This window comes from Pieris brassicae, chromosome 11, assembly GCF_905147105.1.
Source record: "Pieris brassicae chromosome 11, ilPieBrab1.1, whole genome shotgun sequence".
Taxonomy (NCBI): Eukaryota; Metazoa; Arthropoda; class Insecta; order Lepidoptera; family Pieridae; genus Pieris; species Pieris brassicae.
In genome coordinates this window covers 3,991,746-4,009,567 of record NC_059675.1, presented here as the reverse complement: position 1 = coordinate 4,009,567, position 17,822 = coordinate 3,991,746, and the positions used below count along the sequence as shown (strand labels likewise).

The 17,822-nt window shown below is 32.2% G+C and overlaps 3 protein-coding genes across 4 annotated transcripts in view; 1 reads left to right on the top strand and 2 right to left on the bottom strand.

Annotated features, from left to right (window-relative positions):
* LOC123715875 (protein windpipe) overlaps window positions 1-9,486 on the top strand; it is a 35,219-nt gene extending 25,733 nt beyond the window's left edge. The window contains exon 2 of one of the 2 annotated variants that reach the window (XM_045671212.1): window positions 6,413-9,486. In XM_045671212.1, the coding sequence (XP_045527168.1) occupies window positions 6,413-8,533 (2,121 nt within the window). In that variant the 3' untranslated portion in view covers window positions 8,534-9,486. The remainder of the gene's footprint in view (window positions 1-6,412) is intronic. The other variant, XM_045671211.1, reaches the window with a different exon arrangement.
* A 336-nt stretch (window positions 9,487-9,822) lies between these two features.
* LOC123715874 (chaoptin-like) lies at window positions 9,823-14,202 on the bottom strand. The gene is made up of 4 exons (XM_045671210.1): window positions 14,067-14,202; window positions 13,701-13,768; window positions 12,701-12,902; window positions 9,823-12,432 (listed from the first exon to the last, which is right to left on the bottom strand). Exons 3-4 carry the CDS (start codon window positions 12,878-12,880, stop codon window positions 10,381-10,383), a joined length of 2,232 nt encoding a protein of 743 aa, XP_045527166.1. The 5' UTR covers window positions 12,881-12,902; window positions 13,701-13,768; window positions 14,067-14,202; the 3' UTR covers window positions 9,823-10,380.
* Window positions 14,203-14,625: 423 nt separating this feature from the next.
* On the bottom strand, window positions 14,626-17,595 carry LOC123715876 (leucine-rich repeat-containing G-protein coupled receptor 4-like). The gene is made up of 3 exons (XM_045671213.1): window positions 17,445-17,595; window positions 16,394-16,572; window positions 14,626-16,074 (listed from the first exon to the last, which is right to left on the bottom strand). Exons 1-3 carry the CDS (start codon window positions 17,446-17,448, stop codon window positions 14,749-14,751), a joined length of 1,509 nt encoding a protein of 502 aa, XP_045527169.1. The 5' UTR covers window positions 17,449-17,595; the 3' UTR covers window positions 14,626-14,748.
* Window positions 17,596-17,822: the final 227 nt, after the last annotated feature.

The following is a 17,822-nucleotide window of genomic DNA, read 5'->3' as shown; positions in this document are numbered from 1 at the left end:
AAATATTAAGTATTATTTGTTGTTTCAAATGTTAAATTTCAGTTTTATATTGTTTAATTTTTTTTGAATATATTATTGTCCATTAATGTACTTACTTTTTTCTGTTTATTTATTAAAGCTTACCACATCATACATTGTACTTAACTGTGCATATTATACAAAATCTTTCATCTAAAATGTATGACAATTGAAGGAAACATAAGTGTTTCAAAAAATAAATTAAAAATTAAAGAAAACAATTAAAAATATACATAAAAAATACAATTAAAACATATAATGAAAAAACCATCAGTAAAACAGAGAATTAGGTTCGAGATAGGCACCTAACCATGCTTTCTCTGAAACCGAATATATCCAGCTCCGGATGAGCACGATTCAATCCGTTAAAATCGCGAAGAATTCGAAAGACAGGTGCTTGGTCTCCTAGGTTGTCTGTTACATATGTACTGTTTATCTATGTAATCTTTTTTGGCTTTCTGTATTATCTAAGTGTTTTGTTTTATAATATGTATATTAGCTGTAATAATTAACTAAAAAAAATAAAAAAAATATATAAGAATAGTTATTGTACGTATTACATATTCTGACGTTTCTAAAATTTAATGAGAAGGAGGAGCAGTACGGTTTTAGGAGTAAGGGTGTACGAAATCTTCAGCAAATCTCCTACCTGAGGTCGTAGGTTCCATCTCCAGCTGTGTATAAATGAAATTTCTGTCTATGTGCGCATCTAATACTTTCGTACGGTTAAGAAAAACATCGTAAGGAAATGACTTAGACCGAAAAGGTCAACGGCATGTGTCTGGCACAGAAGGCTGATACTTGTCTATTAGAAAAACAAATGATCACGAAACAAATACAGAAATCTGAGGCCCAGACGTTAAAGAGTTGTTAAGGCGCTGGTTTTTTCAATAAGTTTAGTTTAGAGTTTATTACCAGTCCTTTCGTCCGTACGCCCTCCATTCGAGAACTGGCAGTAAATGTAAAATTACAAACATTTAATATGAATTTCTTTATTGACGTTCATTAGAGTATACTATGTGAAATGAATAAATGATTAATAACACTAATAATTTATATTTTTTAATGTTTGTATCGAATAAATTAAAATAACACTTAATTCCAAAAATTTAAATAGACTATTTACAAAATATCGTTATACGATGCCGGCACAAGCCAACCAAATAAACTATAATGACATAATTACGTCGTATTATATTCCATATAAACTACTTGAAAGGAAAATGTGAAATATGAATAGTCACGACTTGTCACGTGATGTGAATTATTGCGCCCCACGTTACATGACCTGTCTAAATAATTGAATTTAGCTTTACACTTGTATTGAACGGAATACCGAACAAGGTTTACGACGAAATGCGCATACGCATAAAACAGACGGCATTAAGGAAAGGGGCGAGGGATTTTATAGCTTAAAGGAAATTACTTTTGTAATACAGCTATAATGGACTTTTTAATATACTTGTATACTTAGATATTGTAGACAGTTGGGATAATGTTATTTGAAATTGAATCGCTGTCTTTTATTAATATAATTTTAATAACGGCTTTGGTGTACGCTTTAAAATATTTCTTTAATTCGGATATAAACGCAAGTTTATTAAATTCGACTTACATATCGAATGGAACGGTTGAAGTAAATAATGTAATGAATGCACGTTAAACATTATTTTTAAAGGGTTTATAAGACTATACATTTTTTATTCAAGATAGCTACAATATAAATTATATAATACAAATTATTTACCTGGTATGTGAGTGAGTGGTATGGTGTTATTCAATCATAACGTAAAAGAATAATTCTACATTCTGTGATTCTTATATCAGAGAATTCAATATTTATATAAATGTAAACTTATGAGCGTCAATATTTAAAAAATGCAGTATATGCGAGTATGGAATATTCATTTATTAACTCACACTTTTTTCAGACAATTACATAATAATACTAACAATATTTTTTTAAAAAACATGATGCTACGGGCGGCCTTATCCTAAGCGATCTCTTGAAGTCAACCCAAATCATTTACGTTTCAAATGTAATGCAATTTGCGCGCCATCTCGAAGTAAAGATTTATTACTTCACCCACACGCAATAACGCTACAAGTTCAAGTGTATTTGATTCTAAATAAAACCGAGGAATGTTGTTAAGTCTATAATAAATTGGGTAACGAAAACTTTGTTCTGTACGTTGTGTTAAGAAAAACTGTTTTGTAACACATCGTTGCTTCCGTGTTTAGGTTATTTACTCGATTTGAAGGCTAAACAAATAGATGCTTAGCTATGGAGGGGAACTTTTATGATTTTCCTTTGTCAATAAATAAATAGAAAAACATAATAAAATGTGACGACTAGTAATATAATATAAATGTACTAAATCTTCGATAATGTAATCCCAGGTGTGAAAATATATCAATGAAGATCTCAATGTTGGCAATAGACCAGAATGATATTACAGTTTTATAGAAGACATAGACTACAGAAAGAAAAACTATACATTATTAAAATAAACGTTTGAGTGCTAGTAATCTATAAAAATGTTCATGGCAGCGTTCAATGTTACTTCTTCAGGTATACCTTTATTATGTATTAAGAATATAAATATAACTATATATCTCATAAATTATCGTATTACAATAAATCTGTAACAGATACGCTGGAGAACATTTTCCGTGACTTAAGGTCATTTTCCCAAAAAAGGATAAAAAAACAACTTAATAAGGAAGCCGAGGTGGGTGACCTTTCGCTTTATTTACGTAGTCTCAATTAAGGTTTTCCAGTAGAAAGTTGACATTAACAAGTGGTATGAAAATCACAAACTTTTTGAACAGAACAATGAGAGAACTTGCCAGTATCATTAAATATTTTAAAATAGCCCCGAAATTGGCAACATTGTTTCTCGATTTATAACGCAATTTCTTGCAGTAAATTAAAGTACTTAGCTTAATGGGCGTGCTTTTTATAACAAAAACAGTTTTTTTTTAAATTCATTATTAAAGACGACAATTTTATAAACCTTAGGACGTCTTCTCTTTGAGAACTAGATTTCTCTTGCGGTTTGTAAATTTGGTTTTTTGATGACGTAAATTAAATGGAACTTGTGTTATCTCTGATCTCATGTTCATTTTACGTGACGCATACGGTTTTGGTGACAAGGTTATACAATGACACTTTAATACTATTTTAACATATCCTTTGGGGCTTAACACAGTAATATGAAAGTTTTCGTATTCATGTTTCACAATAAATTTTTTAGTTGTCCAAACTTGCATATAGATAATGTTTCTTTGTTGTAAGACCACGGTTGGATGCTAGGCTATGGAACATTTCTTAACTTTATCATTCAAATAGCCTGCAATAGGTAACCTAACCTAACCATACTGTGATTGTGTGGTAAACTTACCTTGACTCTTGAAAAGCGCTCACAATGGAATTTAAAATTAGCTTGAATGCTAATTCTATTTTTAATTGGCGACAAAATGTCTAAGAGGATTTACCTTTTTCAATATAACTTATTGATACTACCGTTAATACGACGATTGCGTAAAATGTTGGTACAGGTGCATACTCATGACTACAACTTATTTATCAAAGCAATTTTAAAACCACCTTCAACAGTTTAAAACATGAATTTTGAATTTACTTACGATAAATTATTTTCTAATTTTAACACTATAAAACCGGAGAATGCACTTTTATATATATGACCTGTCTCTAGCTAAAATTTCTACAAATGCAATTACAAAAAGGAAGAAGTTATAAATTCTATCTATTAAGTTTTATAAGCAGCCAGGAATTAAAAAAAGACTAAATCCTACATTACCTTATTATTAACAGTAAGGTACAATACCTACACCATATTGTAATTTTATTAATCCATGATAATCTATAATTGAATCCCTATTTCCCTTGATTGAAAATCACGCGTGAACGGTTGGACCGTTTTCGATAAAAAAAAATTTGTTATGTGTGTCTTTGTCAGGAGAAGGATCTTATGAGAGAAAAAATTAAGAAAATTGCGCGGAAAAGAAAAAGAAAATTTAAGAATATTTAACCACCATATTAATCCTGACTTTTGTTACGATAGCAAATTTGTGCGCATATCGCTTATACAATTCAATTTTTTTGATGTAACCTTATGGCGTTTGACATAACACTGACAGAATGCGACCAGAAAAACAAACAAAGAATGTTATATATCATAATTCGAATAATAAACACTTTTTTTCTGAAATAATTTTTTAGTTAATTATACCAATTCGAAACTAATATTCATATTTAAGACAGGACAACGTCTATCGGGTCCGCTAGTTATAGATAGAAATAGGTTATAGATACCGATAATTTGTTACACATGCAATGACGTAAGTAACCTTGTTGGAAAGCCGATCTTCAGTTATTGCATTATGACGCGAAAGCCATGAGAAAATTCTCTTTTGTAATTAATGAAGTTGCCACCCGTACATGCATTGATTTATGGTTTTATGAAATATATCTTTTCCTAAAATCTATTAATATAAAATCACGTAGAATTTTAAGTTAAAAGTTTTGTTTATACAATTGATAAATGATATAATATATGTATATGTAAATGTGTATCTAAACACAGGTTAAAGGTTAGAAAAACAAAAGACAATATATGTATAATGAAACGGTCGTCAATCTTGTTGGTAATTAAACAAGTACATATGACCCTGTAAATAGGTTAAATTTGTTTCAAGTTTACAAGCATTCGAAATTTAAAATGTCATACCTCTATAAAAGGACATTAAAATCGGATCATTATGACACGTTTTAATGTCCAAGGTCGTTATGTCTGTTCGTATATCCGTTGCAACGACCTTTGTGACTCATTATTTCATAATACTGCCTTTCAATTATATATTTAAGGCCAGTTTATAAATCTTGTGTTTCTAACTATAACTATTGATGTGTGTGTGTGACACACCTAACCAATGTTGATAAAAATATTGCGTGTGATTCCACTAACTATTTTTATTTATAGAAAAGTTTAGTTTTGTTTGCTTGATACAGAACCTTTGGACTATACGCACAGGGCCAACTGGTATACGAATAGGAATGACCTTGGCGAATTTTTATCATGTAATAGTTAATCATCATAATATAATCTGTGTCATGAATTTTAAAGATACTGTTTATACTGAGTATATGTTGCGATTATTTAAGGATGTACAATCATGTTTTTTTTAATATAGGTATCTGACTCAAAAAATAAATAAAGTATAGTAAATCATCCTCTTCTTTTTTTTAAATTCTGTAAAAAAATACCTCAAAGAATTGTTAAAAATAAAGGAATTACGTATATATAGGTTTTGATTTTATTGAGGTTCTATATTTTTTAAACTTGAAACCTTTGCAGTGAACCATAACATACATATGAATCTAAGGTAATTTAGTTGGAATGACGTCTTTAATCGTATATACTTTTGTAGCAATAGGCGCCGAATTATGAAATGTCTAAGGAACTACATTATTATACAAATTATCTTCTGATTCAAATATGCAAAAGACATTGGTCAAGCGATTAAGTGCAAGTTAGTTGAATGTTGGAGTATGTTATTAAAAAATGAAAAATTCATTTTCTCATTTAATCTTAGACGATACATTTTTACCTTTTTAATTTCATTGTTTTCTTTATATTTTTATAGTTATATACTTTATAGTTTATAGATACAATTATTTATATGTAAGGATTTATCTGAAATGATCTTATTTATTTTGAGTGAATTTTGGAGTTGGTTTTATTTTAGCTTCAAAACTTTTACATTAGGTTACATTGTAGTCTTCTTTAAAGTATAAACTATGGTTGCAATATGTATAATATTATATATAATGTCAACGTGTGTAAAATGCACATATTGTCGTTATTGGGAGTGGGTGTAATACTATTTAGAGTGTATTATTGTATGGAAGACTGGCTAAACCAACCAAAGCCTATTTCGATTTCGACGCTTTAGGGAGATGGTCGTTGAATCAAAGGACGTTACATGGAGTTTACTCTTATATATATATTCGTTTCTTGGAGTTTATTTCAGTTTTCAAAATTTAATGGCACAATTCAAGCTTCTAGTATATACACACGAAGTCAATTAGGTATTGTGCAATATTGTCCACTTAGGCGTCTCCCGCGAAGACAGTGTAACATTCGCACAAATGGTTAACAGTCTGCTTCCTGCCTCTAACATTGAACTACTTCTGGCCCGCGCGTCGGCCAAGTGCAACGAGGATTTATGAATATAAATAAATAGAATTTGAGGTGACGTGACTCTGTTTCACTGTGACAATGATTCGCAGTTTTTTTAGCCAGAAATATTTTTTGTGATGAAAAATTCTTGTCATTTTCTGTACTAAAATATTGTATTCTCTTTTCAGATGGCGCAAAGCTACAACATGGCGTGGCTGCGTATATCTGCTTGCTTCATAGTGGTATCCCTACTTCTGAATTCATCTTTGGCTGCCATCTGCCCAAAAAGCTGCGTTTGCAGTACTACAAGAGATGGCTTACACCGGGCCACGTGCAGCAACCTAGCAGAGCTTTACAAATACACTCTACGTCAGAAACACCATAATGTTAATATTTTAGATCTCTCGCACAACAATATAACAAAAATAACTCATGAATTAGATAAACTTACTGAAGTTGTTACTCTAGATTTATCCACGAATGGCCTCACAGAAATCAATAAATTTTTACACAATGCACGAAAACTCGTACATTTAAATCTGGCTAACAATAGATTTCAAAAGTTGGCACTTGTGCATTTACCAAAAAGCGTGAGCTCTTTAGATTTAACAAATAATTTACTCGAAGACGTGCCTTCTGACATAACACATTTGACCAGTCTAGAACATTTGGAACTTGAAGGAAATCCCCTACATTGTTCTTGTGATAATGTTATTGCTCGGGACCATTTATTATCCTTAAATGTGTACATAGATGATGTTAAATGTCAAACTCCATTGAGGCTTAAAGGCCGTTCCTGGTTAGAACTAAAAACGAAAGATATATGTAAAGCTGCTAGATCGGATTTTATGGATATGATGATGGGAGACCAACCAATTGATGCTATAAGGATTGGAGAGGAAACTTCAGCATTAAAATCTATGTCCTTAGTATCTGGAAATGACTTAGAGGATGGAAATATCATTCATGGTGAAGAACTCTCTGAAGACGACGATAGCGTACAATTTATGAAAGTAGGTCACTTGTCTACTTCTTCTCCTTTAAGTGAAATCGAGGGTTCTGGTGAAGCTGAAAGTACGACGATAAGTGATATTATTGAACCAGTTAATAGGCAAAAAATATTGGCCAATCTTATGGTTTCAGAAGAAATATTACCCGCTAATGACATTACAACAACAGAAAATCCCTTAGAAGGATCTGGAGAGGGTTCTGGAGATGGAATTTTTCATTACGATTACGAAGATCAGACTGAAAGGATACCAGAGACTACAACACCTGTATATGGGGAGTTTAATCCGGAACCGGTTCATAAAATATTCGAAAATGATGAAGATATCAATGAGACCACTACAGAATTCCCCATTCCAGAACCTCCATCTATTTATCAAGGTGGAGTTGGTTGGCACAGTCAAAATGCTAATGCTGAAGTCGTGACTGAAAAAGCAGTAACACCCCAAATCACAAGAGACACGACTGTATCAGAACAAATACGAATAACTCAGGCTTCAGAAGTTTTGGGTCAAATACCGAATACCGAAGAAACAGTAACGCCACACAAAACAGGAACTTATGTATGTATAGCTCTAATAGTGGTTCTATTAGTCGGATTAATTGGTTTTGCAATAACCAAAGGACAAATGCGTAAACGTAGAGACAGAAGACTTCTAAGGCAACAAAAACGTGATGTAGAAAAAGCTTCAAAAGAAATGGTTGACATGAATAAATCGTTATTAGGAAAGCCAGCTGCAGTAGAGGCGCCAATTGATAAAAAGACTAACGGAAGATATGAACTAGTACCAACACATGAAAACAATCTGAAAAAAAATGAAAACGGAGACGTAGGAAATGGGATTAAGCAGAATGATGATAAACACCTAAGAACGGATAGCCCACGAGACACAAACCAGAACAAAAGTAGCTCTAAGGATAATAATTTAATTGATGACCCAGTTTTACAACAAGAAACTTCTTTTGAATCCGACCCAGCATCACCAACATCTGGTAACAGACATTCTCTTTCTAGTGAAGATATCTTTGTTCCTATTGATGATGATTCACCCAGATTAAATGGCACTGGAGGCTCTGATATTTCGCAACCACTTATTAATGGAGCCACTGATTCCGACTATCTGACACCATCTCGGGAATATGTGCCTGTTTACTCACCTGATATGGGCAGGGTTCGAATCAAAATGTCGGAAACTCCAAAACCTAAGACTCCAGTTCTAGTTACTAGGAGCAGGTCTAACGCAGGAGATATAATAATAACACCTTCAGTCGATGGAAACGCACGCAAGTCAGCTACTTGAAATTTAGTTTAATATTAAAACATTAAGGGATTGTATATATCGGTGTCTAACAACAAACTTATACTATTGGCAAAATTCTGTGATTTATGCGTATGTGTGTCAATTAAAGGGGGACTCGTAACTGGTATGAAGGTATTGACTGTGTATTAAGTACTGCCAAAGTGTGTTTGTAGTCGACAGTGCCTTTATTTTTAACTTATTAGTATATTTATGAGAGTATATTGAGCGATAAGTGAATATTTTTGTAATGTGTATAAAATGTTGCCATTTTTAGAGTTACATTTAAAATTGGAATCCTCGTTAGGCTCGGCTGTTATCGCATCCCTGTATGCTAGAAATATATCTGTCCCAGTAACGGCTGGTAAATTTCCATTTTTCCTCACTTGTATTACCAGGCCAGATACGTTTGTGGCACCATAGGCCCTGTATCTTTTTTGAAATCTCCTATAAAAAATCTGGATACAATGTTGAGTTTTCAATGGTTGTGTACTTACTTGTTCTATCCATTACTCACATACTATGGAAAGTTCGGTGTCACTATTATTACTTTCTGTCTTACCAGAGATTCGTTTCATAACTTAAGCATAAGTTCCTTTAAGTAATATTATTATAATTATTTAGTATTTAAGAATGTGATACCATTTTATTGTAAGCAACGCTATAACGTAAAATCTTAGTTATGCAGATTGAAACAAATGTTTATTGATAGTTATTTGCTTAAGTAACGTCTATTTCATATTTTTATTTTTAATACAATAAAAATCCCTGTTTTATCATTTAACTATTATCTCGTGTCGTGCTTGTGACTTATTCTGAACACCAATATTTTATTTAATAAATATTGAGTCTTTATAAGGATCAAATACGAGAACAATAATTCCAATGTAATATTTTTTATAAATGATGTAATTTTATTTTGAACGATATAAAATGTTGATTGAAAGTGTGTTTCTTTTTATGCCTTTATAGTGTAGACATGAACTTGACACGCATAGAAAAACATACACTTATGAATAGAATACAACAGATAAGTAAGCAGTATTTTACTAAGGCTGATCTCAAACACCCAAATTAAATATTCTCAAATGGTTATTAATACGACTTTCTGAAAAAAAATTATAAATAGTTAATTTATGAAGTTATATAAATCATTTCGCCCTACAATTTTAGAACCAAAAATGTACTTACTATTACGAAAATATGCACTTAGTAACTTGAACTTGATGTAACATAAACCGTGCCAAGACGATTATGTTTTTACCTTACGGAGACAATTCGTGGCTTGCAAGCTACTAATTCGAGTACTGTCAACATGCGATGCGGGAAAAATAGATAAAAATTAAGCTTTTATTAAGTTTTATAAAAATTTTAAGGTTGGACAAAAATAATTAGTAATCAGGTTGATATGTAGAAAAGTTTAATGTTAGTGAAAATCTGATCAATTTGACGTGGTTAATAAATGTTATGCTGTAAATCATGCCATCTGTTAGCCACTCCTAACAACTCTGTAATTAATGCCATTCGAGAATTTAAACTTTTTAATAAGTGAGTGAGGATTTTATAGAAAGTTCACAAGATGGCGCTTTCAATAAAATATATTTAAATTTAATAAGTAAATTCGTTTAAGTGTTTGCCTTGTTTAACATGTGTCTATTTCATATGTCACTTACAAAATATTTATATTATATACATATTCAAAAAATAAAATAAAAAGACGAAACTTAACGTGTCTCAATAATATTATAATTTATAAAATTTGTATAATACTTGTATACTCCAAACAAAGTCCATTTGAATTAAATGTCTATTCGTGATGACTTGAAATAGTACAATAAAGCAGACATTATCTAAAAGTCACTTTCTCTTGGCGCTTCATTAACAGAATGGCGCCTATTTCTATTCCGCATAGATCTTTCCAGATCAGCTTCTACTTGTACTACTACATTATCATCGTCAGACTCGTTACCTGACATAAGCCTTCTCCTTGCGCCTGGTGACTGATCTAGTTCTGTAATCTCATGACTACCATATTTTGTAGATCTACGACGACGCCTTCTTCGGCTGTTACTAGTTTCTGTAAGTTCCAAGTCTTCTGTGTCAGCGTGCGCTTCGGTTTCCTCCAGTAAGTCACCACTTGACTTAGTTTTCCTCCTACCTCTTTTTCTCCTGCTTTTACCAGTTCCCGTTTCATTTAAAGAGTGGCAAGAGACATTTAATTTTGGCATGGAGAGAGCTTCGTCATAGGTGGGTGGGGCTATTAAGTCTCTTGGGTCTGGGGTATTACATAACGCCTCCTGTTCTGCACGTATTCTCAACTGCCTTAGTCTATCTCTCGCTTCCTCTACTTGTCTTTCTCTTTCTGCTTGGAGGGATGCTACACGACGATTCATTGTTGTTTTAATTCCATTTACTAATACAAGACATAGAGTCAATCCTACAATCATAATAATAATAAACCATATTAAACTTTTAGCATTTTGTGTTCTCTCCGTGGGATTCCATGTAAAGTAGCATGCCTCTAACCAAGTTTGTCCTACTGCATCTTGCGGTCCATGGCACATTAAATTGTATGATTCTTCCTTTTTGTTCGGTTCGAGAGTAATATATTCATAAAAATCGAACATATTGTCATCCGTACAATCGCAACGCCACATATTGTCACTTAGCTCTAATTTTTCTAAGTATGGATTAGACTGAAAGAAATATCTACTCCAGATAATTGTAAATCGATTTCCAACTACTCCGAGGCCACTGAGTCGCGGTAACATGAAGAAGGTATTGTTTGTTATATGGCTCAGTCTGTTATAATTAAGATTTAGATATTTCAAGGAGCTTGAAGAAATACTGTCTGGGATATGTGATATAAGATTGTGTGATACATCAAGTTCGATGAGTGATGGCATACCTTCTAAAGACGCTTTTCCTATCGTATTTATTTCACAGGAGCTCATATCAATTATTGATAGTGATGTAGATTTCAAGTATCCAACTCGTGTTATATAGTTTCTTGCCAATTTCATTTGTGTTAAGGATGGCATTTCTAACAAACTATCTTCTGGTATTTGAGCTATTTCATTCCAAGATAGATCTAAGAATTTAAGTGACGTCAATCCTCGAAATGTATCACTAGAAATTGATCCAATGTTGTTGTATGACAAATCGAGGTATTCCAGCTTTGAGTTATCGAAAAATTCATTTCCCGGGAGTAATCTTATCATATTGTGATTAATGATAGCTTTTCTTAAATTCTGAAAACCTTTAAGGCTGGGTTGAAGTACGTTACAATAGGAGATATCCAAATATTTTAAGGACGTTGAAGAGAGAGTGTTAATACTTGAAGATATTTCTAATCGATAATTATGTGACATTTTAAGGTAAACTAACGATGGTAAATATGATAATTCGTTAGGGCTAATATAACTAAGCTTACAGTTACTTAAGTACAAACTTTTAAGCGTTGGTGAGATAAGGTTTTGAAATCTTATTAAAGGATTATTGTTGATTTTAAATACTCTAATATTTATCAGTCCACTTAATGGTGATCTTCCGTGTATTGATTCTATTTCACAATTGTCCAAGATAAGGGTTTCCAACGATGGACTTATTAACAATTCTTGATTTGCTAAATTTGCCAATGTCGTAAATTTATTGTGGGACAAATCCAGAATTTTCAAATTAGATAACGGCTGTAGGATTTCATTAGGATTAATACTTATCCATGATTCAAAATTGTTTTTTGATAAATTTAAAACTTCGAGATATGTTAAATTTTGCAGGGAATTCTCAGGTATTTCAACGAGCTGATTGCCGCTTAAATCTAACGATACTAAGTTATACAACTTGCTGAATGTTGCCGGAAAAATTGATATTTCATTGTTTGAAATATTAAGCTTCTTGACCTGAAAATCAAAATTTTTAAATTAAGTTAAATAGTTCATATACATATTTATTGTACAAAATTACAGTAAGTTTAGAACATTAATAAAAATTAAAAGGGAATCTGTTTCACTAAACGCTATGTACAGGGCATGCGATAGTTGGTTTACCTATAGTAGATGAAAGAAATTGAGCTGATATATCAAAAACCTTTAATACATCATATCTAGATTTAGTTGGTCCCAAGTCAGACACTGCAGAGATGGATAGTCATGTGTATTTAGTAGCTACCTTTCTTGGGATTCCATCTGGAAGATTGGTAAGTCCTCTCCTAGAACAGTCAATACTGGATCTATCGTCATTGCATATGCATAGGTAGCATATTTCGCTGGTATAGTCATCGAAGTCTAATAACTCTGCCTTTGTTGATAAAATAAAAACGCATATTCCTAGTAGTCGCAATAGTATCATCACGTCTCTGGATCATTACTACCTGAAATTAATAAAAATAATATATGTGTATCGTTTTATTCTATACCAATGTTCAAATACGCGGATATTATAATTATTGGTTTTATAGACAAGTAGGTAAACAGCCTTCTGGGCCTGATAACTGTCGTCGATATTTTGGTTTTAAGAAATGCCGGTGTCCTCACTGTAGGAGCAACCGTTAATTTAGTACATCGAAAATATAATCCATTAGTGCTCAGCCGTAATTCGAAAGAGCGACCACGGGGTTGATTACGCTTAAGCTAGGCGAACACTAAGAATCCTAGTAAACATACTGTATTTACTAGGATTCTTAAGCCTATTTTATCTGTATTTGCAAGTAGTATAATTGAGATCATACTGTAGAGCTCGTTTCCTGTTTGAGTCATTGTCAGGTGTTCAAATTTATTTCCGGTCACGCTTTGACGGAAGCTTAAAATGGTTCTGCGCTAAATTGATGGCCCGTAAATATAAACAAATTAAAATATTCACATTTTTCGTACTACTCTTTGGGTCCCAGTACAAAAATGCCAAATTTCAAATTTGATTATATAGAAAAACTATTTTTAGTTAATTGAAAAGCCGAACCGTCTAATTAGCAAAGTTATTGTTTTGATTATAAAAATTTTAGGGCGTTCCAAAATTTTGTGGTTATTAAATTAAGTCAACGTCTAAGGCTTTTTATCGACAAATATATGTTTAAAACTAAGTAGGTAAAACACATAGTCACAGTTTTATCTGTTATCAACTTTGATAAGTGGTTATGGAATACTTAAATTTAGGTCGTTATATACTTGCTCACCTGATATTGAAACTGCAAACAGAGATGAATATTTTTCCAGTACCATGTGTTTATAAATGCTGTAATGGCTGCAAAGAAGTCCGCTATGTTTTATTCTAGTTTAATAGTTTAGAGAACTATTAGTATGAGGGTTCAGGTTTTGTTTATAAAGCTAAAGCTTGTACAATTCTGATGATAGAGTCATAATGATTTAAATTTAGACGCTCAAGTTCAACGATGCAACGGTGAAGATACCAAAAAAAAAACTATTGGAGAAAGTTTTAATTGTTTTTTTAAGACCCATTCAAGCAAAATTCACTTTTATAAAAAAGGGGAAAACTCTATGGTTTATTTTAAAATTATTTTAAACAAAAATTTTGAACCTACCATACACGATTTTACATTTAACAATTTTCTTGATTGTTTTTTCTTCTTTATATTTCACACACAACACAGTTAAAGCAGATAGTTGCCACAATAAAAAAATATTTTTTTGTCTTTTGCGTGCGATATTCTATAGTAGATAACATTGTATGAGCCAAATCAACGAATGACGTGTTATCATTGATAACGATAAGGTTTCTATGAGATTATACGTTCATAACTAACTTTAGAACAAAATATGTTTATTTACCTAATTCGATGACTAAGTAATAACATTTTGTATTGCATTAAGAATGCATTTTAACAAGCAATTATTATACTTTTAAATTTATTTCTGAAAGATATTTATAATAGTTTTAAAAGCAGCGCCATCTCTGCTTGATATTGAGAATTTTTTCCTTGATTTATAGTTTCTAAAGCTTAACCACAGTTTCTACATGCTAACATGCGTTATATATCTAAATATAGATGTCACTTTTCAGTAAATTCGTGACCACACACAACTATCCAACACATTTGTCATAAATGAAACAATAAAAACAGTTTTATATGTACGTATAATTCATTAACTAAATCTTATTAAACTATATTTAAAAATCGCATATAAATTAAACCTTAACAAATCGTTAATTATATAACAACAAAACAGTAACACAAACACTTTAAAAAAATAAATACGGTACACTTAGGAATTTTCTCTGGATTCAACGTTTGAATTCCAACGGACCGTTCGTCGAATTGATCGTCTGTCACTTAAACGAGGCCTTGGCTCTATTAAATCACCAATAGACCTGGATCTACGATTTCTCCTTAAATTATCTTCTGTATCAACAAAATCTGGAAGTGAATGAAACGATGATGTTAATTGCGGCAGAAGCAAAGCCTCGTCGTAAGTAGGAGGTAAATCTTCACGATTAGTAACCCTTAACGGTATTCTTGTTTCTGTATCATTAGTGGCGGCTGGGGTTGCAGTACCATTTAAAACTGTATTCGCAGTAGTTCGAGATGTATCTGGCTTATTTATAAACATCAAGCTGCGACACACAAAGGATGTCAATACAATTCCTATAATTACACCTATCATGACAGCCATAAATGTGTATCCGTTGCCAGAGCTATCGTCCGCATGCCACGTCCTAATATAAGCCTGTTGCCAAGATAACTGTGTTACATTCGAAGGGGAATAGCAAATTAACGACGCTCTGTCACTCACTTTAGACGGTTCTTTCGTCAAAAAGTCATAAGTGAGAAGCAAGTTCACACTGAACCCTTCGCAGCTCCAACGGTTCCCCTTCACATAAACATTCCTCAAAAAGGGATTTGAGGAAAAATAGGAGGTCAACCAGACTTCTTTGAATGCATTTCCTCTCAGATCTAAAACCGCCAAATGCGGTAGTGACGAGAATGTATTGTCTGTTAACATATTTATTTCATTGTAGCTCAGTATTAGATCTTGTAACGTTAATGATTCAAAATCATCAGGAATGGATTCAATCTGATTGATTGAGAGATCAAGCACGAGGAGTGACGTCATTTCAGAAATAGCGGTTTTGTTGAAACCGGCAATTTGACAGTTGCTAAGATGTAGAATTCGTAAATACCGGGACTGGAACTGTGGCACCGATAAAAAGTAATTTCTCGATAGGTTAAGTTCAAATAGACTAGTCGCATGGGAGAACATAGTTTTCGGTAAGTCGTTCAGTCTATTTTCGGATAAATCCAAAAAAGAAAGGTTGCGCAACCTCGCGAAAGCATCTTCTTCTATTTCATTTATTTTATTCTTAGAAAGATCCAATCTATTGAAATTGAAGGTTTTCTGACTAGCGTGCCAGGTATCGTAATTGTTATTTGATAAATTAAGGATTTTTAGTGACTGAAATGTTTCCATATACGCAGGCAGTGAGGTAGCGAGACGATTGCCAGACATATCGAGTGTATGGAGTTCTGAAAACTGTTCGAGTTGTTTCGGGAATGAAACAAAGTTGTTATTAGCCAGTATTAGCACCTGCACCTGAAATTTTAAAAGGAAATGTTATTCAAATGTATAACTGAATAATTATATTATTAATAACACTGGCAGAGTTACAAAGCATCAAACAAAATATACATATAACAGATTTTTGAAAGTACTTATTTCATAACAAAACATGACACTTATGTGTTGCACTCTGTCTTCTGATCATTTACCAAACTAAATAGCTAACTCGAATATCAACTAAATTGTAATATATATATATATATATATATATATATATATATATATATATATAAGTCTCACTTCACACAAAAAAAATTACTTCCTCTTATATCCTATTTACAATCCTACTTACATCGTAGTTCAAATTATCGGGTAATTCAGTCAAGCCCCGATCTGAGCAGTCTAAATACGTAAGGCCATCCAGACTGTAAGTACGACAAGGGTCATCCTGAAAATCAATGTCGTCGCGTAGGACTCCGCCCAACACCACCGCTGGCAGCAACCATACTACCACTGATATAACACCCACATCTGAAAGTGTATAAATGATTATGAATGGAGTTAAACTTGGTATTGCCCTCCTTAAATACATTAAAAATCTATGGATCTGAATACAATGTGAACTTATTTTCACATTCTTAGATTTAAATCAATGCCGAATATATAATATCTTAATTAAGGTCCCTTAGTATGAATAACAGAAGGAGTGATTTACTATCAATCAATGGCTCAAAACCTCGTCATGTAAGAAGGGGCTAGTCCTAACTGGTTGGCTGGGCTAGAGACCTGGGGCTACCACTGGGTCTTTTCGTATCACCAATGTTTTTTTGATATTCCTATATAAAACAGTGGTCATTTACAGATTCAGTATAAAAAACGTCATTTCTGGATTGACACGTTCGTTAATTACTCACGAAAACATTATTTCTATAGCGAATTTTCAGGGTAATTGCATGCCTTAAGACTTTTAGTATGATATATTAATATTCTTTCTGCACACACACACATATATATATATATATGCGATCACCACTTACATACTGTGTTATCTAAGTAGAATATAGGAAGCGATAATTCTCTAAAACTGATTGTACAAAGAGGATACAATTAGAATTAAATTCATATTAAAAATTCCTTAATAACTTAAAATTTTTAACATTAACACACACACGTAGACATTTTACTATATCAAAATGATGTACATCTTAAGATAGATTTGCGCTTTGACAACATTCAGAAGATATAGGTATAGTTAATGTAAACAACAGGCTATATGATTAGTAATAAAACTAGAAACAAGATTAAGATTACTTTCATTTTGACCTTTATCACAGATAAATGGTACGATAGTATTACGTTAAAAGTAATTTGTATTGCAACACAGATAGACAAGATTAACTTACCCATTACAAAAAAATATTCTTCCGCATAGTATTTTTCATGTCACATATTCCACACAATAGTATAACTGCAATGATTTTTCACATAAATTTTGCCCTTTTCACAAAACAGCCTATACCTTATCACACACTAAATAATCTTGAAAAACTTATATTTGTTCGCATTGGCCCAGCCCGTGGAGCTGGTCAGATATAAATGGTGTTTTAATATTATAAACTTATCAGTTTTATCAAAAATAGAGAGCAGTTGATTATCAAAACTGTAAGAGAAAAAAATTACCTATTTAAATAGTAGGTATTTACTTAGTTGTCTAATCATTTTAGCCTTAACGGAGGATTATAATTATCTGAGAATACACAAGTAATAACTATATGTAATGC

What these genes read in the sequence shown, in the direction of transcription:
- LOC123715874 (XM_045671210.1), bottom strand. Translation starts at nt 12,880, where the DNA reads ATGATACTATTGCGACTACTAGGAATATGCGTTTTTATTTTATCAACA. An exon ending in CAGATGGAATCCCAAGAAAG is followed by an intron (nt 12,433 to 12,700) that starts GTAGCTACTAAA and finishes TTTGATTTTCAG; the next exon opens with GTCAAGAAGCTTAATATTTC.
- LOC123715876 (XM_045671213.1), bottom strand. An exon ending in CCGATAATTTGAACTACGAT is followed by an intron (nt 16,075 to 16,393) that starts GTAAGTAGGATT and finishes TTAAAATTTCAG; the next exon opens with GTGCAGGTGCTAATACTGGC.